At 46.0% G+C, this 27,915-nt stretch overlaps 2 protein-coding genes, 1 long non-coding RNA gene and 1 other non-coding gene across 4 annotated transcripts in view; 1 reads left to right on the top strand and 3 right to left on the bottom strand.

The window, feature by feature from the left end:
• Nucleotides 1-4,626: 4,626 nt before the first annotated feature.
• On the bottom strand, nt 4,627-5,177 carry LOC117192901. The gene is made up of 2 exons (XM_033397642.1): nt 5,113-5,177; nt 4,627-5,053 (listed from the first exon to the last, which is right to left on the bottom strand). Exons 1-2 carry the CDS (start codon nt 5,175-5,177, stop codon nt 4,732-4,734), a joined length of 387 nt encoding a protein of 128 aa, XP_033253533.1. The 3' UTR covers nt 4,627-4,731.
• Nucleotides 5,178-6,137: 960 nt separating this feature from the next.
• The window catches only part of LOC108160398 (serum response factor homolog), a 30,636-nt gene continuing 8,858 nt past the window's right edge, over nt 6,138-27,915 (bottom strand). The window contains exons 3-4 of the mRNA XM_017294389.2: nt 6,627-6,987; nt 6,138-6,563 (exon numbers count right to left, since the gene is read on the bottom strand). Of these exons, the coding sequence (XP_017149878.2) occupies nt 6,373-6,563; nt 6,627-6,987 (552 nt within the window). The 3' untranslated portion in view covers nt 6,138-6,372. The remainder of the gene's footprint in view (nt 6,564-6,626; nt 6,988-27,915) is intronic.
• On the bottom strand, nt 8,356-8,429 carry Trnan-guu. Its single transcript has one exon. It is a non-coding gene; the product is annotated as a tRNA-Asn (tRNA).
• On the top strand, nt 13,802-27,342 carry LOC117193257. Its single transcript, XR_004474552.1, has 2 exons — nt 13,802-14,106; nt 26,847-27,342. It is a non-coding gene; the product is annotated as an uncharacterized LOC117193257 (long non-coding RNA).

The following is a 27,915-nucleotide window of genomic DNA, read 5'->3' as shown; positions in this document are numbered from 1 at the left end:
ATCTCTTGCAACCTAATCCGATTGGTACGAATGCCTCCCACCTTCATCCATCGGAAGCATTTCCGTGTAGTCATGCCACGCCGTTGTCTGTAAATCCGCCAACGGTGGCTCCAGAGTTCATTACACCGAGCACACTATTTATAGAATGGACCGCCCATCTTTTGCAGGTGGGGTTCTGATTGCAGTTAAATCTGTTTTCCCATCTGAGTTATTCCCATTCAATAACATTCATGGAATTGAATTTGTTGCAGTCAAAGTTCGTGTTGGCTCCGCATTTTTCTATTTAACCTGCTCTTACATTCCTCCCAGGTCTGATGCTGAGCTTTACTTACACCACCTTTCAGCAATTAATAATGTTGTTTCTACATTAGGGTGCAATGATCGAATTATTGTCATGGGGGACTTTAACCTCCCATTTCTTTCTTGGCTGCCTTGTAATGACGCTAACCTGTTGTTTCCCAATTGCCATAATGACTTTATCAATGGGCTAACGGATATTTCCCTTGTCCAAATTAATGCCGTTAAAAACATTAGGGACAGACTTCTTGACCTCGTTTTTGTTAACGATGGTTCTCTTGCTACTGTATCTAGAGCAAGCCCAATATCTCTCCCTGAAGATCCTTACCATCCAACTTTGTTTATATCACTGGAGTGTACACAATCTGGAGGTGCTGACAGTTCCATGGCTCCTTGTCACATAAAGTGTTTTCGCAAAACAAACTTTATTGATTTAGATCTACATCTCTCGCGTGTTGATTGGTCGTTTCTTTATTCATTACCGAACATAGATGCAACTGTTAACTCGTTTTATAGTTCTATTTACTCTGCCCTTAATACGTTTGTTCCAGATATCACTGTACCTGTATCGTCCAAGCCTCCCTGGTTCTCCAAGTATTTGTCATACTTAAAAAATAATAAATCCCGGCTCTATAAAAAGTACCAGAAGACGGGCTCCACGTTGGCCTTAATCCTAAAAAATTCTATTCGTTCGTTAATTCTAAGCGCAAGTCAAACGTTTTTCCTCCGTCCCTTCATTACCAGAACAAAACAGAAGCTTCTGCTGTTGGTATTGCAAATTTATTCGCTAACTTTTTCCAAGCAACGTACTCGTCTCATATTTACAGCGCATCCACTCCGTATCCGTACCAGCTACCTCAAGCTAACAGCATTTTTCTGCCCTTTTTCGAGGAAAGCGTTGTTCTGGAAGGTTTGTCATCTATGGACATATCGTTTTCTGCGGGTCCAAATAAGGTACCAAGTTGCATCTTAAAACAATGGGCCCAGTCCCTTTGCAAACCCTTGACCTTTCTCTTCAACCTCTCCTTGGAACAGTCTTGTCTCCCAGTAATTTGGAATGAGTCCTACATCATTCCGCTTCACAAAAAAGGTTCAAGATCAAACATTGAAAACTATCGTGGTATCGCAAAGCTTTCCGCCATCCCGAAGCTTCTTGAGTTCCTGGTCACCCGGCAACTGCAACATCTTTGTTGCAGCTTGATATCTCAGTCGCAACACGGGTTTTTCAGACATCGTTCAACATCGACTAACCTTCTTGAGTTTTCTAACCTAATCCACCGGGGTTTTCAAATTGGTTTGCAGACGGATGTAGTTTTTACGGACTTCAGCAAGGCATTCGATTCTGTGAGCCATGCTCTGCTTATTCAAAAGCTCTCTTTATTAGGGTTCCCAACGAATCTTCTAGATTGGATTTTGTCCTATCTCTCTAACCGTACTCAACGTGTTTTGTTTTCTAACGTGTTGTCAAATACTGTTAATGTTACTTCAGGTGTGCCACAGGAAAGTCATCTGGGCCCGCTTCTGTTTATTATACCCGATACTCAAAATGAGTATTGGGGTATATTAGATTTGTGGTAAAAGTGGATGTGTGTTACGTCCAGAAGGAATCGTTTCCGACCCCATAAAGTATATATATTCTTGATCAGCATCAATAGCCGAGTCGATTGAGCCATGTCTGTCTGTCCGTCTGTCCGTCCGTCCGTCTGTCCGTCTGTCCGTCCCCTTCAGCGCCTAGTGCTCAAAGACTATAAGAGCTAGAGCAACGATGTTTTGGATCCAGACTTCTGTGATATGTCACTGCTACAAAAATATTTCAAAACTTCGCCCCGCTTACTTCCGCCCCCACAAAGGACGAAAATCTGTGGCATCCACATTTTTAAAGATACGATAAAACCAAAAACGCAGAATCGTAGAGGATGGATATATGTTCTAGAGTGTAAAATCTCAACCAGATCGTATAATTATTATAGCCAGAATCAAGAAAACAATTTCATTCTTTCTCGCTCTGTCTCTCTCTAACACACAGGTTTCATGGTCGGCTTTGCCAATTGCAAAATATGAGTTCAAGGTTCTCAGAACCTATAAGAGCCAGAGCAACCAAATTTGGTATCCACACTCCTGTGATATCGGACCTTGACCGTTTCGTGTCCAAATTTCGCCACACCCCCTTCCGCCCCCGCAAAGGACGAAAATCTGGGCATCCACAAATCTCAGAGACTATTAAGGCTAGAGTAACCAAATTTGGTATCACACTTCTGTTAGATCTCACTATAAAACGTATATCTCAAAAATCTGTTGCATCCACAATATTGCAGATTCGAGAAAACTAAAAACGCAGAATCATAGATAATGACCATATCTATCAGACTGCTGAATCTGGATCAGATCGGATCATTTTTATACCCAAAAGGAACAAATCAATTTGCACTGGCTACGCAGCGCCCGACGTCACGCTCAGACTGATTTTCTGTCTCTCTCGCACGCACTCTTTGTCGTGTCGTTTAATATTAGCGGCGTCTGCCGGAGGAGAGCCATACTGACTAAGTATCGGGTATAACTGTAGAGTTGCGGTGTCCGCAGCAACTCACAACGTTCCCCCTCGTTTTATTTGTGAACGACCTTCCTCAAGTTATAACATACTCTACTACACTAATGTATGCTGATGATGTCAAAATCTGTATTTCTTACTCTGATTGGTATTTGCACACACGCCTTCAACTTGATCTAAGTGAACTGGTGTTCAACTAATCTTCTTTTTCTGAACCTTTCCAAATGCAAACTTATGACATTTTACCGTCGCGCTCCTCATTTTGTCTCATATGTTCTAGGAAATCATGTCCTTGAGCGAATTTCGAGTTCAAATGACCTCGGAGTCCTTTTTGATCACAAGATGTGTTTCAACACCCATATAGCTGCAACTGTAAATAAAGCTAAGGGTGTTTTAGCGTACGTTACGAAACAACTGTACATCTCGTTAGTACGTCCTATATTGGAGTATTGTTCTTGTGTGTGGAGCCCGCAGTATAAAGAGCAGCAGGCTGTTATTGAATCCGTGCAAAAGCAATTTTTAATTTTTGCCCTTCGGAACTTTAACTGGGACTCGGGTAGAATCTTGCCACCCTACCGGTCTGGGCTAAATCTTATTGACCTGCCGTCGTTGCACCATCGCAGAATATGCAATGGCGTAATGTTCGTGCACAAGCTCCTTCTTGGGACTGTTGACTCCCAAACTCTCTTGGGTCAGATTGACTTGGCCGTTCCATCCAGACCTACCCGTACTTTTAGGCCTATCCGTCTACCCATATGTAGGTCTAATTATGCTGATCATGAACCTTTTAGGGTTTTATGCCATAATTATAACTCCCTCTGTCAAACCCTATCCCCTGAACTGTCTCTTAAACAAATTGCATGCAATATTTATAATCATTTAAATTTAGCTAACTTTTAACTTATCTTTTTCCGCCTTTAGTAACTAAGTACCATTATTAACAGATAATTTGTTAATTTAATAAATAAATACGTACGTACATATATGTGTACATATATATGTATATGTATATGCATTAAATTACGATTATTACAATGTATGTTTTAAGAACGAAACCCACCATAGTTCAACAACTAAGAACAAAACATTTTTGTAACTGATAAATAATGAAAAAAAACCCAACAGCGAAAAGCGAAATGTAGCAAGAGTAATGTAACCCAGAGCAATAGATACGACCAGATAAGAGATGCCTCCAGTCGAAGGTCTAAGTCTAAGTCTAAGCAAAAGATAATCGGTACACCCGGATCGAAACCCTTTTTATGAGTGTGTAGCTAACTAATCGAATGATCTAACAAATTGTCGGAGGCCTCTGGAGGCGAAATCCAAGCAACATTTGTAGTCTCTGCGGCACAAGACGTGTGTATTTATACCTAACGATACGATACGATATATTATACTATACACATACGAGTATAGCTATATATAAATATGGAGTTTAGCCTGGCAACCAAACCAAGTGAACCAACTATAAACCCAAAAGACATGATTTACAACCACACGCACATCCAAATGAAGCATATGTAGTACGATTAACGTATATCTCAGCAAAACCAAAACACCAATCGAGCAAACAAACCTAAACGAGTATATATACATGAATACATACATATAGATAACCTTTTGACTACGACGAACAGATTGAAGTACATACAAATATAATTGTATTTTACAGTACGAGTAGGACGCGTTTTGATGATGAGATTGGAGGGGAGTGGAGTGAAGTGAAGTGGAGGTTTAATTGCATACAATCTAATTGTTTGGAAATACTCTATGATATATAGTAATACATATATGAATTAAAGCTAACAATAAAACATGTGAATGAAAAGCAGGCTGACAAAATCTTTCCTTTCCTACGCAGAGTGCTGGTTGGAAATATTCGGGTTTTACTCTGTATTCGCCTCTCCATGGCCGTCTCCCTCGCTCTGTCCTCGCATCAGTATCTGAACATTCTTTTGGATGGCGTCCAGCTTCTGTTGCATCAACTCCTGGCGCCTCTGCTCCGCCTTCTGCTGCTTGTCCTCCAGCTCCTCGAGCGTGGGCGGCTCCAAATGGGCCGCCTCCTGCATTAGCTGCTGAATGCGCTTGGGTGGCTGTCTCAAGGTCTCATTGAGAGGCATCTCCGGCTGCTGTTCTGTGTCCAGCGGAATGGTAAAGTCCTCCGAAGCAGCTGTCAGACAGAGAGAGAGAGAGACCGGTAATAAGCAACTCAATCGGGGGCTCCGGTGCACTCACGGTATTCCTTGTTGCTGGCCATTCTGTTCGACTTGGCCGACACGGGGCCTTTAGTGTCGTCTATCGTTGGGGCGGACTTGGAACTGGAGCAGCCCATGCTAGGCAGCCAGTAGGTCGTAAGCTCTAACAACTTCTGGCTATGGGCTGGGCTGGGCTAAGAACTGGGCCCGCACGGAAGCGCGGGCGCGTGCCAATCCACCGCCCAGGTCGTCCACACTTAACCACTCACCACCACAGCTGCCATTAGTATGTGCCACACGTTGCGCCTTTGTGGCCAGGGTCTCTCGCATGCAAATTGACCCAGCCGCAGCGGAAGCGCAACCGTCACCGTCACCCCCCCAAGACACTCATCCGTGGGCTGTAACAGGTGCTGCAGTGTGGTTCGGTGCGGTGTGGTGCTACCTGCGCTAGTAAGTAATGAGCGACGTTTAATTAGGTTAAGTGTCAATAAGATGATGTCGTCAATCAATCAATTGCAAAATACTCAACATGGACATCCATCAAGCGGCTAAATACCAAAAGGCATTTATTTGTCTGTCGCACACTTTTCTTCTGAGTGTGCTTAATCCAAGCCTTCTCATAGATACTCACCTTGTGTGTGTGTGTGTGGGGCGTGGCCAGGGTTCGGTAAGTGCCATTGCGAATGAATGGTTAAACGGCAAATACCTTTGGTCGACTGCTTGCACTTACATAGCTGAAAGGGAGTATCTATCGAGGGAAAGTGACATTTAAGGGGGTTCTGAACTACTTTAAGAAAATCGAAGGATTTCCTTGCCTGTAGTACTCCGAAAATAAGCATTATCCATTTGTTTTATATGCAAAAAAATGTTTCATATATATTTATGTATTGTATATAATATAATAAAACAATATAAACTATTAACAAAGCAACTTGACCTCTGCGGTTTAGGAACATCCTCATCCTCATTATCCTTCTCTTTCTTCCCTCTTTATCGATCTTGATCCCGAACTCAATATGATGCTTTCATAGCTTGCAGAACATTTTTTTTGTAAACTTACGTATAGTTTCATATATGTAGATATGCCGTTGGCAGGGTTGGGTTTCTCCTTCTCTTCTTTTTATATAGGTATAAAAATAGTTTATGTACGACATAATAATGGATATACTCGTAGTAGTATGACTTAGAGTTAGCAGGCGATCGTGAAAACTTTAAATAGACTTTGCGAAGACGGGTACTGGGGATCCCTTGCTGCTGCTTCTTCTTTTGTTGCGGGCCAGTGCTGATAAACGCCGTTCTCAGTGTTGGACAAGCGGTGGTCGTAGCGGGGTGCTAATCATACTCCTGTTTGATAATCAACGATGCTTTCTCGGGTGTTTGCTCTGACTTGATAGCCGTGGATCCTACTCCTCCTCCGCCTCCTCCTCCAGGACCACCGCTGGACGATGAGGCCGCCAATTTGTTGCCCTTGATCAGACTGGCTGCCGTGGAGCTGAGCGGGATAGTCACATATTGATTGCCATCTGGCGGATAGAGACAGTCGTGAAATCTATGGTGAAATATTCGGTAATCTTTGCAACACTCACCCTCTTCAGCGTGCAGCTGCAAGTGTCCCGTTTGTATCAGTTGCCTCAACATTTTCGGCGGTATGTTGGCAAAGGAGGCTCCCGGATAGACATATTTGCCATCCCCCGACGATCCTCCTCCGGCAGTTGCTGCCGAGGACGTTGAGGGTCCTTTCTCAGTCTGATAGCTCAGTGCTGGCATCGGCTTGGATGCCGCTGCTGCAGTTGCCGTTGCAGTCGCCGATGCCGTTGCCTCTGTTTTGCTGGGATCCTGACTGGCTAGCACTTTTGTGGCCACCACCTCGGACACCACTTCAGCGGGCATTTCCACGTCCGAAGAGTCGTCCGACTCATTGCCCGACGATGTTGGCGATCGATCATCCTGCAAAAAAAGATAGACATTCGATTAGTGGGGTTCTTCGCTGTGCAGCCAAACAGTCTGGTGCTGCTGCTACTGTTGCTACTGCTGCTGCTGATCTTAAGCCAGAGCTAAGTTGAGGATGATTGCCTGGATGGCTGCCTGATCTGGCTTGGTCTGGTCTGGTTCGTTCTGGCCTGGTCTGGGTCTGGGTATGAGCCTGTTCTATATGCCAGCCCAGTGCCTGACAAAAAATCCAATATGTTTGGACCAAATATGGCGCGAAATTGCGTATAAGTGCTGGCCAGGCTGTTCGCCGGCACGCACATCAATGAGCTGGCGTTGCCTTAAATGTGCACACGCGTTAAAGAATTTAAAATATTGATTTCTGACTCTCTGGCCGGCAACGGGGACGGTGACGGTGACGGCAACGGCGACGTGCACAGTGCGGGGACATCATCCGTGGCATCGCCTTGTCTGGTATCGTTCGCGTCATTTTAATTTTGATTAGTGCCACAGGCAGAGGCAGAGGCAGGGTGTAGGGGCAGACAGTACTGGAGGCACTGCAGCGACGGAGCGAACAAAAAATAAATCAAAATAATTGCAAACTGTAACAATGCGATCGCCATTTTGTGCGAGTGAGATCGCAATGGCATTGCGCATACGCCGCGTCCCCCGTCCACAGACTTCCAATGAAATTGTTGCAGCCACAGCCACAAGCACAGGCAGCAGCAGCAAAAGGCAAAATCGCATTGTTGCCGCTGACTAAAATGGGCGTCGTCGTCGTCATCGTTGTCGTTGTCGTTCGTCTGCTGCCAGCCAGTCGCTTGGCCAGTGGATCAGACGACCGCCTTTTGAGTGACAGCACCAAGACATTTTAATTAACAAAAGCAACGACGACAAACTGTCTCCAAGTGGCCATGATATACTTGGCAACAGCAGCAGCAGCAGCAGCGGCAGCAGAAGTTGCACTTGTGGCAGTTGCAACTGTTGTTACGCTTGCGGGCTTTTCAGTGACATCAAGTGGCAGACAGAGGTGCACAAAGAGGGCTGAAAGTGGAGCTGCTCGTGCGGAGGTTACAGGCCAGGCCGCTTGGCAACAATCAAAGTCAAACGGAAGGAATCAATAAACCCACCCAACGATCTCATAAATCAGTAGTTTATGTCAATTGATGTTTATTTCCTATTTATCTTATCTAGCCCCTACCACCTTTCGTATTTAATTACAGACCACACAACAGACGATTCCACTTTGTTAAACACATCATTGAAATTCGCTACACAATAAACGAATAAACAAATAAATATATTTTAAGAAAACATTAAAAAAAGCCATTTGCCAATAATTAAAAAGAGAGAGAGAGAGAAAAAAATGGGAAAAATAGAGATATGCGCCCCCGGGTGGACTCGAACCACCAACCTTTCGGCTAACAGCCGAACGCGCTAACCAATTGCGCCACGGAGGCTCTTGAAAAACGCGCCGACAATGGCCCCATTAAGGGCTTTTGTTGGAGGTGAGCTTTCCACTTGGTTTATATAGTGGTTGAATCATGCTATATGGTTCTTCTGTTGATATTTATTATTATCAGATTAAAGGAAAAGGATCATAATTTATAGACTTCTATAGATTATATTCTTTGAAAAGTTGAATGGAAACTAAGAAATGTAAAGGAGAGATGTCTTAAAGTATAATTTAGTGCAAGGAATTCTGTAACTCCCACTGAAAAATTGTCTTTAAAGTGTTCCGGTTGTAAGCCATTCATAAGTGAATTTCCAGCGAGAGATAGTCAGACCTTGGAGCTGTGTGGCACACCCACTGCCAGTTCCATTTGCGCATCAACCCAAAATGCAATTTGAATTTGCTTCACAAACAAAAGCACAGCACTGCACACTGCCTCCACACGTGGGACTGTGAGTTAAAACAGACAGACAGCAGGAGGACAATAGGACGACAAGTTAGTTTTGTCAGGATGGTTGAATGGAATGCCACTGGTCGGGCCAATGGCATGCAATTTATATCGAAATAATGCCGGGCATTGTCTGGTCCGATCTGGCCTCGCTGGCTATCGGGCTGGCTTCGAGAGAGCCTGCGACAAATGCAACTATATAGAAATTTGTCTTGCTGTGATATGTGCGGCATGTTGTTGTTGTGGTTGCTGCTGCTGCCACTGCTGCTGCTGCCGCTGTGGCTGTGTGGCCATCAGCAGCTCCAAAAATAGGCAATGTCGGAAAGGCTAATAATAAATGTTGGCAATAGTCGTCAGTCCGTCCGTCAGTCAGTCAGTCGTCAAAAGCATTGAATGAATGAATTTTCAAATTGGCTAACTGACATTCACAACCAAGGTGGCATTTTATTAGCCCCAAAAGTGAATGCGAGTCAATTCGGTGGCTGCCACACATCCACTGCATCCACTGGATGCATGTCCAACTGCAACTGCAACTCCACTACGCCACCGCCACTGCCGCACCCGCTCGTGTGGTGTCGTGTGACCTACACCACCAGCGCGACTGACTCAATGATTGACGGATGGCACATTTGCCAATTGATTAGTTGTTTTTACCAAAATGGTTGTTGCCACAACAAAAGGCGACAACTGTGTGGCAGTCAGCACCCGCTTCGAGCCAATGAAAGAAGGAACAGGCCGCATCTAAAACAGCAACAGCAGCAGCCACAGCAAACAGCTAAAACAGTGTTAACCCATTCTCAGTTTAGCTCGTTGAGATCGTTCAGCATTTGGCCAATAAACATTTGCATTTTGCATGTTGCATGTTGCTGTGGCTGCTGCTACCACTGTTGCTGTTGCTACTGCTGCTACCGTTGATGCCGTGTACATCTACCGCCGCTGATAACTTAAGGCCGAAAACAAAGGAATAGCCAAATGTGCTCGCCTCAGCTCTCAGCTTCCACTCCACTCTCAGATCCACTCGGTGCCACTCGGCTCGGATCTGCTGAAGTCAGCGGGCTCATTGATGCTGGCGCTTTCAATGAAAACATAAAAATAAAAATGCAAATTAAGCCTGGCAAACGAAAGCACTTAAATCTAACGCACAATTGCCCAGGGAACGGGATGGGGATGTGGGATGGGTTCCGACAGTGGTTCGAGAACAGGAAGAAACCCACCAACCGAAATGTTTTTTGTTTTTTTGTTGTTGTATCCATCTTTTCGAAGGGGATCTTTGCCATCTTTCAGAGCTATGGGAAATCAGAATCCGAAACCACTGTTCCTTGATTTTGTAGGAGGAATCACACAATCACAACCACAGGACAGGACAGGACAGGGAAGGACAGGACAGCGGGGCTCTGCAAATTCTCAACAGGAAACGTTGGGGCAAATGTCATGGGCCTGGGCATGGGCATGTGGCATGGAGTATGGGGCAAGCAAAATGGGGCGGCTTGTGAAAACAAAAGCCAGAAAGCCGAAAGCCAGAGCCAAAGTCAGTTGACACGAAACAGCACAGCACAGCAGCAACAACCAAACAACCAAACAACAACCAACAAATAGCAGAGGAAGACACACAACCTCCTCCACTGCGTAGAAATTTGCTGAAGAGCTGGTGCTGCTGCTGGTGGTGCTGCTGGATGGCTTGGCCATTTGGCCAATATGGAGTCTTAAAGCGTTTATATCCGCCAAGCTTTCTGGCCGGCTTTCTGTTTTTGGTCAAATCACAGTTTTGTTTTCTGTTTGCCGCTTCCCCGCCATTTCTGGGATTGGTAAGCGCTGTGCTGCGGTTACACGGATTCACGCGCAAAGAAAGCGGCCAGCAGGAAGTACTCGTACTCGTACTCGTAGTGGGAAGAGAGTCACTCGTTGAGTCGTGAGTGGAGAGAGAGAGAGATAGAGAGCAATCGAGCGGGAGAGAGTTAAAATTCGTTAGTTGGGCAGAGTCGGGGCTTCAGTTATGATGGGAATTAGCATCTATTTAAATGTCAGTCAGGGGCGCATTAAGATGCCACGATTGCCCTCGGCCAGGGCCAGGGCTTATTGTTTTCCGTTTGGCAATTATTTGCCCGAAATTGCACTCGCCGAAAACCCCACGAAGAGGCACGGAGCGAAACGAAACGATTGTCCTCAGGCCTAATTATGCGTGCGACGACAGCCGAACAAGCCCCCGAACAGGACAGCAGGCCGCAGATGAAACGCCACCGATTAGCAAGGGGCATAGCTGCACCTTACCCCCCCACCCCACCCCACCAAGAGCCCCCATAGCTCCCAATTCCTGCAATTTACGATGGGCACTAACAACCGCAAAACAAGCCAAACAAACAAATGAATTGAGGCACAGAGGGACACAGAGGCCCACAAAACGAACAAACAGTTGAATGGAAATTGCAATTATACGCGAATACTCGTGCTCGTACTCGTAATCTATCCAAAGCGGTCCAGGGGTAGAAGGAGGAGGATGAGGAGGAGGAGCACCATGTGGGTGCCCGGACAAAGCTAGTAGCTCGATGTTTAGCTAGATTTAGCCAAAGCAAAGAAGGCCCCTAACTGCCCATACAATCTGGAGCCGCTGACAGCGATTAAACTCTAGAATGCAACAGAAGCTCCTCAGCCATTGAATGCCTGCCTATCGATGGCTCCTCTCAGATGAAGCGGCTAGTCGAAAGGTTATTCAGATCTATGGGGTATTCAGATACGTATATCCCAGCAGGCCATTTGAAGGTACTCCCATGAGGGCTTTAAGCTTTGATCTTGGATCTTGGGAGAGCAAAATTGGATCAAGCTGGGACTCAAAACCCATAAAAGATACTGCTTTTAGCGTTGGGAAAGAAAATAGAGCATTGCTAAAGTTCTGGTCCACCAGAAATTGTATGGTTTCCACCCAATTAAAAGCAATTTTTCAGATATCGAATCGAATATAAACTGCAATCCAGTTTAGCCACAAAACTAATTGAAAAATCAGTTTCAGCACCCTGTCCGGCCGGCGCATTGATCATTCGTCAAACACCAAGTCTAGAATTGTTTGGATTTCATTAAATTGTGCCCACGCCCACAATCGATGGAGAAATAACAAAAATATTCAATCGCTGATTTCATATTTATACCCGATACTCAAAATGAGTATTGGGGTATATTAGATTTGTGGTAAAAGTGGATGTGTGTAACGTCCAGAAGGAATCGTTTCCATCCCATAAAGTATATATATTCTTGATCAGCATCAATAGCCGAGTCGATTGAGCTCTGTCTGTCTGTCTGTCCGTCTGTCCGTCCGTCCGTCCGTCTGTCCGTCCCCTTCAGCGCCTAGTGCTCAAAGACTATAAGAGCTAGAGCAACGATGTTTCGGATCCAGACTTCTGTGATATGTCACTGCTACAAAAATATTTCAAAACTTCGCCCCGCCCACTTCCGCCCCCATAAAGGACGAAAATCTGTGGCATCCACATTTTTAAAGATACGATAAAACCAAAAACGCAGAATCGTAGATGATGACTATTTGTTCTAGGGTGTAAAATCTCCATCAGATCGTATAATTATTATAGCCAGAATCAAGAAAACAATTTCATTCTTTCTCGCTCTGTCTCTCTCTAACACACAGGTTTCATGGTCGGTTTTGCCAATTGCAAAATATGAGTTCTAGGATCTCAGAACCTATTAGAGCCAGAGCAACCAAATTTGGTATCCACACTCCTGTGATATCGGACCTTGACCGTTTCGTGTCCAATTTCCGCCACACCCCCTTCCGCCCCCGCAAAGGACGAAAATCTGGGGCATCCACAAATCTCAGAGACTATTAAGGCTAGAGTAACCAATTTTGGTATCCGCACTTCTGTTAGATCTCACTATAAAACGTATATCTCAGAATTTCGCCCCACCCTTTTCCGCCCCCACAAAGGACGAAAATCTGTTGCATCCACAATATTGCACATTCGAGAAAACTAAAAACGCAGAATCATAGATAATGACCATATTTATCAGACTGCTGAATCTGGATCAGATCGGATAATTTTTGTAGCCAAAAGCAAGAAATCAATTTGCAGTGGCCACGCAGCGCCCGACGTCACGCTCAGACTGATTTTCTGTCTCTCTCGCACGCACTCTTTGTCGTGTCGTTTAATATTAGCGGCGTCTGCCGGAGGAAAGCCATACTGACTAAGTATCGGGTATAAATGTAGAGTTGCGGTCTCCGCAGCAACTCACAACGTTCCCCCTCGTTTTTTTTTGAGTGTGCTAAAAACTGGTTACACCCAAAGCCAAAGGTTGGGTGTACATATATATATATACATATATCTAGATAGATATGTATATAGTCAGTCGTATATAATTGAATAAATTTCAATAAATACATACGCGGGAGATACGTCATTTTGTAGCAGGTTGGTGTCAATTGAATTCTCATACAACGGAGCCAGAGCCATAGCCATAGCCATAGCCATAGCCAGAGCCGAGCGGATCCGATCGGAGAAAACACACATAAATTGCCGCTCATTTGTTTGCTCATTTGTCCCCCACGCAGCCAATGTATATAGAGCCCGGCCCAAAATGGCATTGCTGAGCAAGTCACAGGCGATCGCACGGGCACAAGTCCCGCCCACAGGTCGTCTCCTATATATACACATAAAATATAACTGCCTAATGAAACCCCAGAGGGAGAGGGAGAGTACGAGCGCACGAGCGCACGAGAGCGCGAGAGAGTGTCAGAGCTGGGCTTAAGAGAGCCCCAAAAGAGCGTTGGAGGGAATTCAAGATATCTGTTTGTTCCCTCTCACTCACAGTCCCCAGTGCCGGGCGTTCTCTTAAGAAAATGTCGCCCCCAAACGAGTTTCTACTCTGGTTTCTGCCCGAGCAGCGACTCAAGAGACCCATGCGATGCAGCTACGTTTTCAGTCTGAGTAACTGCGTCTGCGTGACCTGCACGACGATCGAGGATCGCACGACCGCTGCTGGATGGGATCGATCTTCTTCGGCTTTTCTTCGGCCGCTGCAGAACGATCGGAAGACGTGAAAAGTGTGACCAAACAAGAACAGACAGAAAAGACCGGAAAAGTGTGTGAAGAAAATTAATTACAGTACATTGAAAGATGGTGACTTGAATGCTTAAGAGCTACGACATGATCGAATGCTGCCTGCCTGCCCGCCGATCGAGGAGGCACAACTGTGCTGTGGACGGTAGATCCCTAACTTGATTCGATTTCCTTAATGGGTAAGTGTATATGCATTATATTTGTATTAAATAAGTAAAATTTTGAAGAAAACAAAAGTGAAAAATGTTTAAGAAAGTGCTTAACAGTTGAGAAGATCATCTAATGGGTAAACGAGATTTAAAGTGCTGGTCATAATGATCCCAGAATAACCCAGAGTTCGTACTTCTTAGACAGTCAGCAGCTTCCATTCCATGTTCAAGTAGATCCATTTGTGACCCCTTTAAACCAGTGATAAGCCAAGGCTGCGGAGCTATAGCCAAAAGCTCTGATTCTACTAATAGATAGCCCACTCACAGAACTCCAAACAGTAGCCCAGCATGCCGACAACTCAATCAAAGGCCTACAATCACACAATCACCCCGACTCGGGCTGAGACTGCGAGCCAGCCGGAGCCCAGTCAGAGGCCTCAAGGCTCGCCCGATCAGAGGCTGGCCTTTGGAGTCCCAGTCTCAGTCGCAGTCGCAGTCAGAGTCGGAGTCCAAGTCCGTTTGTGGGACCGCCAAGACGGCGTCCACATTTCATAAATCAGCATGAGCGGAGCAAAAGGTGGAACAGTGCAGCGTGCAGCTTGCAGCAGCAACCGCCTGCTGCGAATCCCGACTATTTATTGTATTTTAACAACATTATAAACGAGCATTTAAGTGGCGAGTGTTGGGATTGCTGTTAGGCCTGCCTGGCAGGTCAACAGCCAACAGCCAACAGCCTGTGGCAGGCTGTGGCAAGGCTCGGAAGGCAACATGTGGCCGGGCCATAACGTTGTGTAGTTTGGGCCGGGTCAAATGTCAGGCACATTATTTTTATACCCGATACTCAAAATGAGTATTGGGGTATATTAGATTTGTGGTAAAAGTGGATGTGTGTAACGTCCAGAAGGAGTCGTTTCCGAGCATCAATAGCCGAGTCGATTGAGCCATGTCTGTCTGTCCGTCTGTCCGTCCGTCCGTCTGTCCGTCCCTATTAGCGCCTAGTGCTCAAAGACTATAAGAGCTAGAGCAACGATGTTTTGGATCCAGACTTCTGTGATATGTCACTGCTACAAAAATATTTCAAAACTTCGCCCCGCCCACTTCCGCCCCCACAAAGGACGAAAGTCTGTGGCATCCACAATTTTAAAGATACGAGAAAACCAAAAACGCAGAATCGTAGAGAATGACCATATCTTTTAGACTGCAGAATTTGAATAAGATCATATTATTATTATAGCCAGCATCAAGAAAACAATTTCATTTTTTCTCGCCCTGTCTCTCTCTAACACACACGTAGCATAGCCGGCTTTGCTTAGAGTAAAACATTAGCGCCTAGATCTCAGAGACTATAAAAGCTAGAGCAACCAAATTTGGTATCCACACTCCTAGTATATCGGACCGAGACAAGTTTGTTTCAAAATTTCGCCACACCCCCTTCCGCCCCCGCAAAGGATGCAAATCTGGGGATATTCACAAATCTCAGAGACTATTAAGGCTAGAGTAACCAAATTTGGTATCCGCACTCCTGTTAGATCTCACTATAAAACGTATATCTCAAAATTTCGCCCCACCCCCTTCCGCCCCCACAAAGAACGAAAATCTGTTGCATCCACAATATTGAGGATACGAGAAAACTAAAAACGCAGAATCATAGATAATGATCATATCTATCAGATTGCTGAATCTGGATCAGATCAGGTCATTTTTATAGCCAAAAGGAACAAATCAATTTGCACTGGCTACGCAGCCCCCGACGTCACGCTCAGACTGATTTTCTGTCTATCTCGCACGCACTCTTTGTCGTGTCGTTCAATATTAGCGGCGTCTGCCGGAGGAGAGCCATACTGTCTTAGTATCGGGTATAACTGTAGAGTTGCGGTGTCCGCTGCAACTCACAACGTCCCCCCTCGTTGTATTTACGTATAATAAATATAAAATGCATGATGCATTTATGATAGATTTTCATGCCAATAAACAAGCTAAAAGAACCGCTAGAATGGTGTTTAAGCCAACACCACCACCAGCCTCGATGCTCGACGACGACTCCCAGCATCGACAACAACGACTCCGACGACGATTCCTCCAACTGTTTTTGTTACCCCATTGTGTGGGTACATAAATTGCAAACCAAAGCGAAAAAAGACCAGGAAGCTGCGTTTGATCGGGGTCCTGTCCTGGGTCTCGGGTCTCATATAATTTTGTGTCTATGCAAATGTACGCGCATTCAGTTTTGCATTAGCCCGCGACTCTGGGTTTCGTTTCGTTTCGGCCCGACTTTGGTCTGATGTTGAAAAATCGATGACGATCGGACGGCCGATCGAGTCTGTCAGTCTTTCGGGGCAGCGGGGTATCGGGGCAACGGGCCAGCGGGCTAGCGGGCCAGCGGGCTAGCAGGCCAGGACGTGGCCGGAACGGGGTCTGCGATGGCGGACCAACCACGTTGACGTCTGCTGCTCTCCCGAACAATGCCTTGTTGACACTGATGGAAAATCTGCGTGTCACAAATATCAACGAGGGGGAACGTTGTGAGTTGCTGCCGACACGGCAACTCTACATTTATACCCGATACTAAGTCAGTATGGCTCTGCTCCGGCAGACGCCGCTAATATTGAACGACACGACAAAGAGTGCGTGCGAGAGAGACAGAAAATCAGTCTGAGCGTGACGTCGTGCGCTGCGTAGCCAGTGCAAATTGATTTGTTCCTTTTGGCTATAAAAATGATCTGATCTGATTAATAGATATGATCATTATCTATGATTCTGCGTTTTTAGTTTTCTCGTATCTTCAAAATTGTGGATGCCACAAATTTTCGTCCTTTGGGGGGGGGCGGAAGGGGGTGGGGCGAAATTTTGAGATATACGTTTTATAGTGAGATCTGACAGGAGTGCGGATAATAAATTTGGTTACTCTAGCCTTAATAGTCTCTGAGATTTGTGAATATCCCCAGATTTTCGTCCTTTGCGTGGGCGGAAGGGGGTGTGGCGAAATTTTGAAACAAACTCGTCTCGGTCCGATATATTAGGAGTGTGGATACCAAATTTGGTTGCTCTAGCTTTTGTAGTCTCTGAGATCTAGGCGCTAATGTTTTACTCTAAGCAAAGCCGCCTATGCTACGTGTGTGTTAGAGAGAGACAGGGCGAGAAAAAATGAAATTGCTTTTTTGATTCTGGCTATCATAATGAGACGTTCCAATTCAGATTCCGCAGTCTTAAAGATATGGTCATTGTCTACAATTCTACGTTTTTGGTTTTCTCATATCTTTAAAATTGTGGATGCCACAGATTTTCGTCCTTTGTGGGGGCGGAAGTGGGCGGGGCGAAGTTTTGAAATATTTTTGTAGCAGTGACATATCACAGAAGTCTGGGTCCAAAACATCGTTGCTCTAGCTCTTATAGTCTTTGAGCACTAGGCGCTGAAGGGGACGGACAGACGGACGGACGGACGGACGGACAGACGGACAGACAGACAGACAGACAGGGCTCAATCGACTCGGCTATTGATGCTGATCAAGAATATATGTATATACTTTATGGGGTCGGAAACGATTCCTTCTGGACGTTACACACATCCACTTTCACCACAAATCTAATATACCCCAATACTCATTTTGAGTATCGGGTATAAAAATGCAATCGTTAGAAAGCAGGATAAGTCTCTACAATGTATGATGGATCTCCATATGATCCACTCCGTTTCCGCTCTCCACTCGACTCCACTCCACACCACTCCAATGTCCTCCCGGAGTCACTGTCTGTGTCTGTGAGAGAGTTATAGATCTCTGTTGGCTGATATGCTAATGCCTGATTGTATGGGAAATGTTGAGAGTAGCCAAGAGTTGATGGCTGATAGCAAGTGATTGTCTCTGAGGAAAGTCAGTTTCTTAGAGATCAAAGAAACATTTTGGGGCATATCCATGATCAACGTCTATGGATATGGAGTGAATATTTGAAACAATTTTAATGGAGAAGAAAATTGTATCAGCGAAATGTTAGACCATTCGTTGTTGTTCATTCGAATAATGGACATATTTTTCTGAAGACAAAAATAATCGCAAAGAACACAAGCTTCAATAATTCTATAGATCACGATAAGGATATTGCTTTAAAAGCTGTGAAATAAAAATGGAATTACGATAAAATTGATTTTCAATCAAGACTCTCGCTCTGCTCCCTTCTCTCTCTCCCGTCTCTGTGCGAATCCCACCAAAGAATAAAACACATCTTCCCTAATTGAATGCCAATTTATAGCATTTATAGAAACAATATCAAATGCAGCTCACAGGCAGGGCAGCTCTTTAAGCAAATATGCCAAATGCAATATAGGAACAAACGAGGGGGAACGTTGTGAGTTGCTGCGGACACCGCAACTCTACAGTTATACCCGATACTAAGTCAGTATGGCTCTCCTCCGGCAGACGCAGCTAATATTAAACGACACGACAAAGAGTGCGTGCGAGAGAGACAGAAAATCAGTCTGAGCGTGACGTCGGGCGCTGCGTAGCCACTGCAAATTGATTTGTTCCTATTGGCTATAAAAATGATCTGATCTGATCCAGATTCAGCAATCTAAAAGATATGGTCATTATCTATGATTCTGCGTTTTTAGTTTTTTCGAATGTGCAATATTGTGAATGCAACAGATTTTCGTCTTTTGTGTGGGCGGAAGGGGGTGTGGCGAAATTTTGAAACAAACTCGTCTCGGTCCGATATATTAGGAGTGTGGATACCAAATTTGGTTGCTCTAGCTTTTGTAGTCTCTGAGATCTAGGCGCTAATGTTTTACTCTAAGCAAAGCCGCCTATGCTACGTGTGTGTTAGAGAGAGACAGGGCGAGAAAAAATTAAATTGTTTTCTTGATGCTGGCTATAATAATAATACGATCCAATTCAGATTCCGCAGTCTTAAAGATATGGTCATTCTCTACAATTCTACGTTTTTGTTTTTCTCATATCTTTAAAATTGTGGATGCCACAGATTTTCGTCTTTTGTGGGGGCGGAAATGGGCGGGGCGAAGTTTTGAAATGTTTTTGTAGCAGTGACATATCACAGAAGTCTGGGTCCAAAACATCGTTGCTCTAGCTCTTATAGTCTTTGAGCACTAGGCGCTGAAGGGGACGGACAGACGGACGGACGGACAGACGGACAGACAGACATGGCTCAATCGACTCGGCTATTGATGCTGATCAAGAATATATATACTTTATGGGGTCGGAAACGATTCCTTCTGGACGTTACACACATCCACTTTTACCACAAATCTAATATACCCCAATACTCATTTTGAGTATCGGGTATAAAAATCAGGCAAAATATATTGGCAGACCAGAGGGCAGACCTGCCCAGGGGCAGGTGGCCAGGGGGAGGACAGAAAAAGCCAACTAAATTACTTAACAAGCCCATCGGCTGAGCTCATCTCGGGGCTGGACAACGACGACGACGACGACGACGAAGACGAGGACTACGATGTCGATGATTTACTTGTGCGTAATAATGCGACGCCCGCAATGCTGGCCAGGCCATGGCAGTGGCAGTGGCAGTGGCAGTGGCAGTGGCAGTCGAAGTTGGTCTCCTCCTGCAGAAGCTCCTGCTCCTCCGGACGATGACGATGGCAACGGCAATGCCGAGGCAGGGAGCAGGGTGGCAGAGTGGCAGGGAGGATGGCAGTAAATGCATGTGAGAAGAAGTATAACTGGGAATGCGCCTCAATTTAAAATGCGAATTACATTATCTGATCAAATGCATTCTTCAGTGCGCTCCAGGAGGAACACAGCACACACTGTGTGTGCGGATCGATCCACTCCACTCCGCTCCGCTCCGCTCCGCTCCGCTCTGCTCTGCTACTCCGAAAGAACGAGGAGTGAGCAGAGTATCCATGAGGATCGGATCCATGAGAGAGAGGAGAGGGATCCCTCTCCGTGTGTGTGCCCGTGTGCCCGAGTGCCCGTGTGCCCGTGTACCCGTGTGGATGATGCACAAATAAATAAATTTCAAAACACAAACAAGTAGCGCGCGCAAAAAGCGCCGAGTGGAAAATTCGTGACAGCAATTGTTGATGAGCAGCGTGTGAACAGCAGCAGCCTTGTCCCCGCTGCCACCACTCCCCCACCAATCCACCATTCGCCGTCCACCATCCATCCAGAACTCAAGATCTCTCAGAACAAAAAAACAGAAAAAATACAAAACAATGTTGTCGGGCAAACGCGTAATATTGAGCGACTAATAGCTGGGGCTTGACTTGAAAGCGAACACGACGCCGGATCGGATCGGCTTGGGTCGGAGATCGCTCCACTCTCTGGGGCCGTGGTACACCTCAACAGTCTAATTAACTCCTACGAGCAGCGGGCCTCAGCTTTTATTTAAGGCGCACCACACTCTCACAGAGTGTATATACATATATATATATATGTATATACAAGTATGACAAGAATCAAATGTATACTAAAGCCCAATAGCCGCAATAACAGCAAAACAATCAACGATTCCCCACATCGTGGGCAGCTCCTCCTCCTCCTCCTCCTACAGAGACGCCAAGCGGTCAAATCAAACAAGAATTACACAACAAACGAGCCCAAGATACGTAGCGCACTCGGGAACTACTAGAGGAATCAACAAACTACTTTAAACATTAGTAATAGGTTACAAATAACCAATTATAGGTATCTTCTGCAATATAATTTAGTTGAATTATACAGAAAACATAGCTATAGCCTGAACCAAACTAGAGCGTTTTTAAGGAAAATGTTCTGTTTTCAGAAATTGTATTAACGACGACGACACAAAACTTTTGTATAATATCGAGAGACATATTTCTTTTTCTTCTTTCGGGCGTGCCCTAAGACTTGGAAGACCACCGAGGAATCCCTTGGCAGTCCTTGTAATTTTAGAGGATTAAACAGCGACACAAAATCACAAAAGCTAAGTCGTTTTAAAACTTCTTTTCGCAAGAATAGACTTTTCTTATTGAAGCTAAAACTCAACTGAAAACATCTGTACAATTAAAGAGAAACAAAAACAGTGCAACATCTGTAGAATGTAGCCCTGATTGACTCGCAGTAGCATTAAAGTAATTTTGAAGGTGAATTTAAGGACTGAATGGAGTGGAAAGTGTCATCAATTAACTGGCAGCAAAAGAATATGGTTATTTCTCATTTAACTTACTCCAAGGGGACAAAAATAGACGGTGCTACGATAGGTTCTGACCGGATACTTATGAAAATGTGGCTTATTTTCCATGGTGCCTGCCAGATTCGTTATCGAATTTTGAAGTAGGACCAAGAGTGGCCTCTGCAGGAGAGGTCCCGGGGACAGATGAAATGCCAAAGTGCGCAAACTGTGCCAACTTCTCCTGGGCTCTGGGTCTGCCTTTGCTTCTGGCTCTTGCCACCTTCCTCCTTTGGCGAGGTTGCTGTGGCTGCGGCTGCGGCCGCTGTGGAGATGGACTGATGGACTGACGGACTGACTGACTGACTGACTGTCTGACTGCAGAGACATCAATCTAGAGACGGCAGGGAGGCAAGCAGGCAGCCAGGCAGAAAGATAGTTGGGACAGACGATTGGCAACTCGTTGAGAGTTGACAATAATGACGCTGAGGACGTCTCCGTCTGCGTCTGCGTCGCCGAATCGATGACGATGATAGAAAGTAAAAGAACCAACGGCCAAGAGCAACGGCGAAGACGATCTCTGGCCTGCTAATGAGACGTGGGAAAAATACTCGATATATATGTACAACGAATGCGGCTCTTGGCTGCTCGTTTTGTAATTTGTAAAACTCGCACGTTGCCAGCATTAAGGACATGCAGATTTCCCTACAGCCCCCTTACCCATACCCATGCCCTCTCCTTATTGATCAACATTTATGGCTATATTTTTAGTGGTAGCCGCAGTCTGCGCGAGCCACGAGTAGCAACAAATTAGCACTGACAGGCCTCCACAGTGGAGAAGGGGGGCAGAGGCCGGGGAGAGAGAGAGAGAGACAAAGGACCACCGGTCCGGCCTCGGTTCGACTCGGCCGGCCCATTGTCCATGCGGTGGCACCATGTGGCATGACCATGATCGTCGGCTCTAGCCAATTGCACGCCTAGCGTGAGCTTTCTAGGTGGCATCCTCAGCGCAGCCGGACAGCCGCTGCTTGTTAAATGTTTGCCGCCAAAGAGAACGGAACGAAACGGATCGGGTGACGACTCCTCTAGCTGGTCTTGCCACCCAAACCCAAACCCAAACCCAAACCCAAGCCCAAGCCCAAACCAAAATTCGTGAGCGTCATATGAATGGTGTGATAATTTTTGCGCCTACGTTTGGCAGCTTTGGCAGTGAATTAATTGCGTGCCACATTATAAATTTTTGGCCCTCAATGCTCCCCATCTTCCAGTCACAGTCCCCGTCGCAGTCGCAGTCCCGATCCTTGTCGCTGCTTTTCTATACCCACAAAACACACACACACAAAAACACAATGGGGAGGGGGTGGGGGGGCATTCTCACACGGGAGCGCTGCGGCAAGCAGCGACAGTAGCAGAAATACCAAAAGTTTTGTGGCATGTTGCAGCGTTGTTAGGTGTTGTTGTCACTGGACGTGTGGGCATGTCAAGGCGTTGTCGCGAAGTGGCAGTCGGTAGCCACCACTGGCACCGCTGATTTCTCTAAGATCTTACGCAAATATTGCGCATACGCCATGTGGCCAGTCAAAAGGAGAAAAGCGGCAGGCAGGAGTTTGACGATAAAGGATATTCATGTCAGACAACTTTCTGTGAAGTTCAGATTCATATATGTATTCCAAGTCTACCCTCGGGTTCAGAATGTTGAAAGACATTTTCCAATGGCTTTGAATTGCAATTCGATTTCCCCCATATTTGGTCATCCCAGGGAACCATTTTGTAGTTCAATTATTAACCCACTAAATATTAAATATTAAATGATATGCAGAAATTTGCATATCAAATGTAGCAATGAAAAAAACTGCAAAATAAAGCAAGCAAAGCACCAACAATACAAACGCCGCCGCGCAGTCGCCTTTCATAACAGCAACAACCACAACACTTGCAATAGCAACAACAAGAACAACTACGACTACGACTGGGACTGGGACATGTAGCTAATGCATGGACAATGTTTTCTTCAAATTCTTGTTTGCACTCGCCTTTTTTTCCTTAAAAAATTTGCGTATTCTGAACGATACGATACGGTACGAAATTAAGTAAATTACAATATTGTACGACGATTGCCGCAGTGGATGTTACCGTGGAATGGGGGGTCTATATGTATGTCTGTGTGTGTACTATATTTGCGTGAAATTATTATGGCAATCGATTTTGGACCACCCAACCACAGGAAAAACGATGAGCGACGCAGAAGGATAGAGAGAGAGGAGTACGTATGTAGAAGCAATAAAATGATCGATAAAATTATTATTGATTAGCGCCTTAGCGATTAGCGATTGAGCCTTCTAGCGGGCAACCGATAACGATGGCGATGACGATGACGCGATCGCCCGCTAGAGATACGACAGCAATTATTTTCGTCATAAGTCAGCCAATGTGGCGACGATGTTGCACTCGGGCCTGGCTTGGCTCTCTGTGTCTCGGGTCTGGCCGCCACCGACGCTTAGGCTTTAGCTTTCAGCTGTTGCTGCTGCTGTTGCTGCTGTGTGCTCGTTTTTTCTCTTTTATACATATATACTGTGCATATATAAGTGTACGTGTAATTGCTGCGTTGAATCGCATACACAACAACAACAACAGCAACAGCGACACAACACAAGCTTCCAAATAAGGGACGGCACATGTGAACTGAGGAAGCTATAACTATCGCTGCGGGTCACGCAAATCGCTGGCGTTTCCACTTTCGCATAGATTTCTATGGAAATCAACGCATGCCGCCAATCTGAAGTTCAGCGCATTGATGCAACTTTCATAAAATTGGTTCAGTTGTGCCAGGTGGTGACAAGCAAGTCGCCAGCCAGCCAGGCCCCAAAAGCGATCACCGATCAATGGCGACCAGGAGTCGTCGCCGTCGTTGTTGTCGTCGGCGGTGTCGGTGGTGGTTGTTGCTGCCGCCGCTGCTGCTGCTCGTTGTCGTGCAACATATGGCAGCGATGACAACGCATGTTAACAGCTTTTTAAAGTCATTGCACAACAACAAAAACAATAACTGTCTTGTGTCTGTGGCTGTGTGCCACAATTCCCAGGCCGATAAGCACTGGATGTGATCCGATGCACGAGTTTAATTCAGATCCCATCCGAACTACAAAGAACACCCAAATTTGGCTGAAATCCGATTTGAGATATATCCTTGAACAACTGAAGACAGGAAATCTCACGCGTGCCACCAACATGGAGTAGTGGAGCAGTGGAGCCATGGAGTGGCAGCAGAAGCGAGCGGAGCGGTCACTGGAGCGGATGGAGTTGAAGTATATTATCAAAAAATGCGGTCTGGCGTGCCTTTGAATTAAGGTATCGATTTAGTGCAGAGCCAGAGCCAGACCAAACCAAGAGCATGAGCAAGAGCAGGCTGGTCAGGCTCCTGTGCTGGTCATCTCTCTGTTCGTCAGTCATTTTCATTCATTGTTGACTCGCGCTCATTGTTGGTGTGAAATTTAGCACAGCAGCAACAGCAACAGCAACATCAGAGGCAGCCACAGAAGCAACAAGTGACTGCGGCTGCAATGAATCCGCATAACAGACATACAACCAGCACGGACAGACCCTAGACACACGGACGGACACTCGAAGACCTCTTAAAATGCGGCAAAACATTTCGCGTTGTTGCTGTTTCTGTTGCTGCCGCTTCCACTTCTGCTGCTGCTGCTGCTGTCGTTGTTGTGGCACAAAAATACTTTTTAAACGCGCTGAAGCGTCAAGTAAGGCAAAGCCCAGGCAGAGCTTTCTGCTTTCAACGGATACGCACAGGATCAAGTGTTATAAATGTTAATTCGCAAATAATTGCAGCAACCACGAAAAACGCCATAGCGTCGCCGTCCCTGTCGCCGTTCCCCATTTTTTTCCCCCTCTCCAAGTGGGGCAGAGGCTGGGGCTTGATGCCTCGTTGGATTGCTTAATCGGCGCCAATCAGACGATGCCACTAAGGTTGGGTCTGTGTCTGCGACTGCGTATGCGTCTGGAAGAAGTTTGTCAATTTCCAAGCAGCATCAGCAGCATAAGGTTTAATTGAAAATGTATGGCACTTTCATTAGAGCCCAGCCAAAGAGAAGAGAACCTCAAAACTTTCGTTTGGCAAAAGAAATAAATCTCAGAATATTTGGGAGAACATTTCAGAGTAGATACTATACATAGATGCTGTATATAAGCGATACAGTACATACTCGTACAATTTGTGTGGATTTCAACATTTCGATTTCGATTGTGGGCAGGAAATGAGCTGAACATCGATTGTTGTTTCACTTTTGTTAGCCGCACTGTCGCTGGCTGGCTGGCTTTGTGGGCAGAAGGCGGCTCTGGCTCTGGCTCTGGCTACCCGTGTGGGATGTCCGCGTGTGCTTCATTATATAATGAATCGACTCTGGGAGATGGGCACACACCAGCATCCCCCACCATCCACCGTCCACAGCTGAAGCTCAAGCTCAAGCTCAAAGTTTAGCTTAGAATTTATTACTCAAAATGTTTTTGTGGCCCAAGTTTTTGGTTAAATTTAAACAAATTTAGCTACTTTCTGATAAAAACAAGCTGTAACGAGCGACTCGCCTCGCGGAAGTTGGTAAAGTTTCAATCAGTATTTGTTCCAAAAACTCAATGAAAAATGCGAGGAAATTTGCGACACAAGAAGAAAGTAAGAGAAAGAGAAGTCGCCGAGTCTCATTCTGGATATCTATCGCTTGTTTGTAGGTTTTACTCCGAAGTGTACTATATTTTATGGAAATTCATTCTCACTTTTGTTTGTGGGAGTGGGAACCTTCGCTGGATTCATGGGTGCCCAAACATTTGGTAATCAAAACATCTTCATATAATAAATCCCGTCTATGAGGCAACCACTCCGACAGAAATAAAGAAAGAAGGAAGGCACGAGAGATTCTCAGCCATAAAATGGCCAGTGAAGCGGAGCTGCCTCTGCCTCTGCCTATATAAGTGCTGTGGGGATGGCCAGGGGGAGGGGAACAGCTACAAGCTACTAAAAAAAAACACACAATAAACTATGAGCTTCAACTGAAATGTTTGTTGCCTCTGCCACGCTTCAGTGAATGGGCGCTGCTGCGTTGGGCGTGGCTCGGTGACGGCGCTAGAGAGGAGTTACGGCGGCAGGAGGAGGCGAAGGTCGTTGAGATTTCATCGTGGATAGCAATGAATTTTGATTAACTTGGAAAATCATTGGAGTAAGTCCCCCCCGAAAGTAAAGGGGTAGAGAGGCAGGGAGGCAGGGCGAGATGGAGGGGAACACAATGTACAATACGCATTATTTTTTTGCATTGCAGGCCCAATAATTGCTTAACTAAATGTGAGTACCGAAAGGCCGAAAGCGCCTCGTTAGGGTCCTCTCAAGCAGCAGGCAGCAGGCAGCGTCCAGAGTCCAGTGTTCAGGCTTTTAAATAATCACAATGAAAGCAACAGGGCCAAGAGCAACAGGACAGGAGAGGCAGGACAGGCCAGGCCAGGCCAGTTCAGACCAGGCCAGGCCAGGCCAGGCCGGGCCAGACGAAACCAACCAAACCAAACAAAAAACAATACAAAGCAATACGAGAGAGAAACAAAAACGAATTGAACAAAAACAAAACACAAACAGCAACAGAAAGAAACGCTCACAAATTGTCATTTCTTAACCTTTTCAGATTGCGAAGGCGGCGGCGGCCGGCAGCCCCAAAAGGAGTTGCAGCAGCAGCAGCACCAGCAGGAGGAGATGTGGTGGCGGTCAGCAGTTGGCCGTCGCCAGAAGTTGCCGACGCGCGCTCCCCAGCCGCACAATGTGTGTGTGCCCCGCGGGCTTTAAGAAATGCCGAATTCCAGAAGCCGCAGTACAATCAGTTGAATTAAAAAACGAGCGCACAGACAGAAGAGGACGTGGATGTGGCTGTAGATGTGGCTGTGTCCAGGGCCTGGACCTGGGACCTGAGGTCTGGTTCTGGATCTGAAGCCGGCGACGATATCATCGCGTGGAGAGCGCGCGCAGAAGCTGCTGCCGTTGGGGGCTAGGAAATTAAGAGGACATTGTGGCGGCATGCGGTTAGAACTTGCAGCGGCGGCTTAAACACAAAATCCGCCAAGACACACACACACGCACACAGAGAGAGAGAGAGAGAGAGAGAGAGAGAGAGAGAGAGAGAGAGAGAGAGAAAAAGAAGTTAACCCAAAGCCAAGACTCCTTGCGTGGCTGCGTTGTTGGTGGCTTTTGGACAGCTGGACGATGCCTGACAGAGGTCGCCCTCGTACGTAATCGACGAGCATTGCGAATGCTTTTGTACTCCTCCTCCACCTCCTCCGCCTGCTGCTCCTGCGTCTTGTGCTACGCACGTGGCTAACTTGGTGACGCGTCTGTTGCTGCCGCAACAGCAGCAGGAGCAGCAACAGCAACAGCAAAACAGCAAATCATTAAAATGTCGTTAGAGGCTCGAGCGGCACGCAGCATCGATAGTCAGCGGAACCGCAAAATCCTTTTAATTTCTCAAACTGATATGCACTCGTGCTCCCTCTGTAGCTGGAGCTGGAGGAGCGGGCAGGAGGTTGCTGGGGGATTGCTAGAGGATCGCTTCAGGATCGGTTCGGGAGGTGGTTCGCTGGAAAATGAATCAGCGGTCGAACAAATTGGAGTTGCAGAGGGTATTGTACAGGGATTGAAGGTGGCACCAGAACGCGAACAGTACAAGGAAGTGTGTATGGAGAAGAGTACGAAGAGAAAACACT

Source organism: Drosophila miranda, assembly GCF_003369915.1.
Source record: "Drosophila miranda strain MSH22 chromosome Y unlocalized genomic scaffold, D.miranda_PacBio2.1 Contig_Y2_pilon, whole genome shotgun sequence".
In the NCBI taxonomy this organism is placed as follows: domain Eukaryota; kingdom Metazoa; phylum Arthropoda; class Insecta; order Diptera; family Drosophilidae; genus Drosophila; species Drosophila miranda.
Note: the sequence above shows the minus strand (reverse complement) of the source record. Positions and strands in the feature narration are given on the sequence as shown.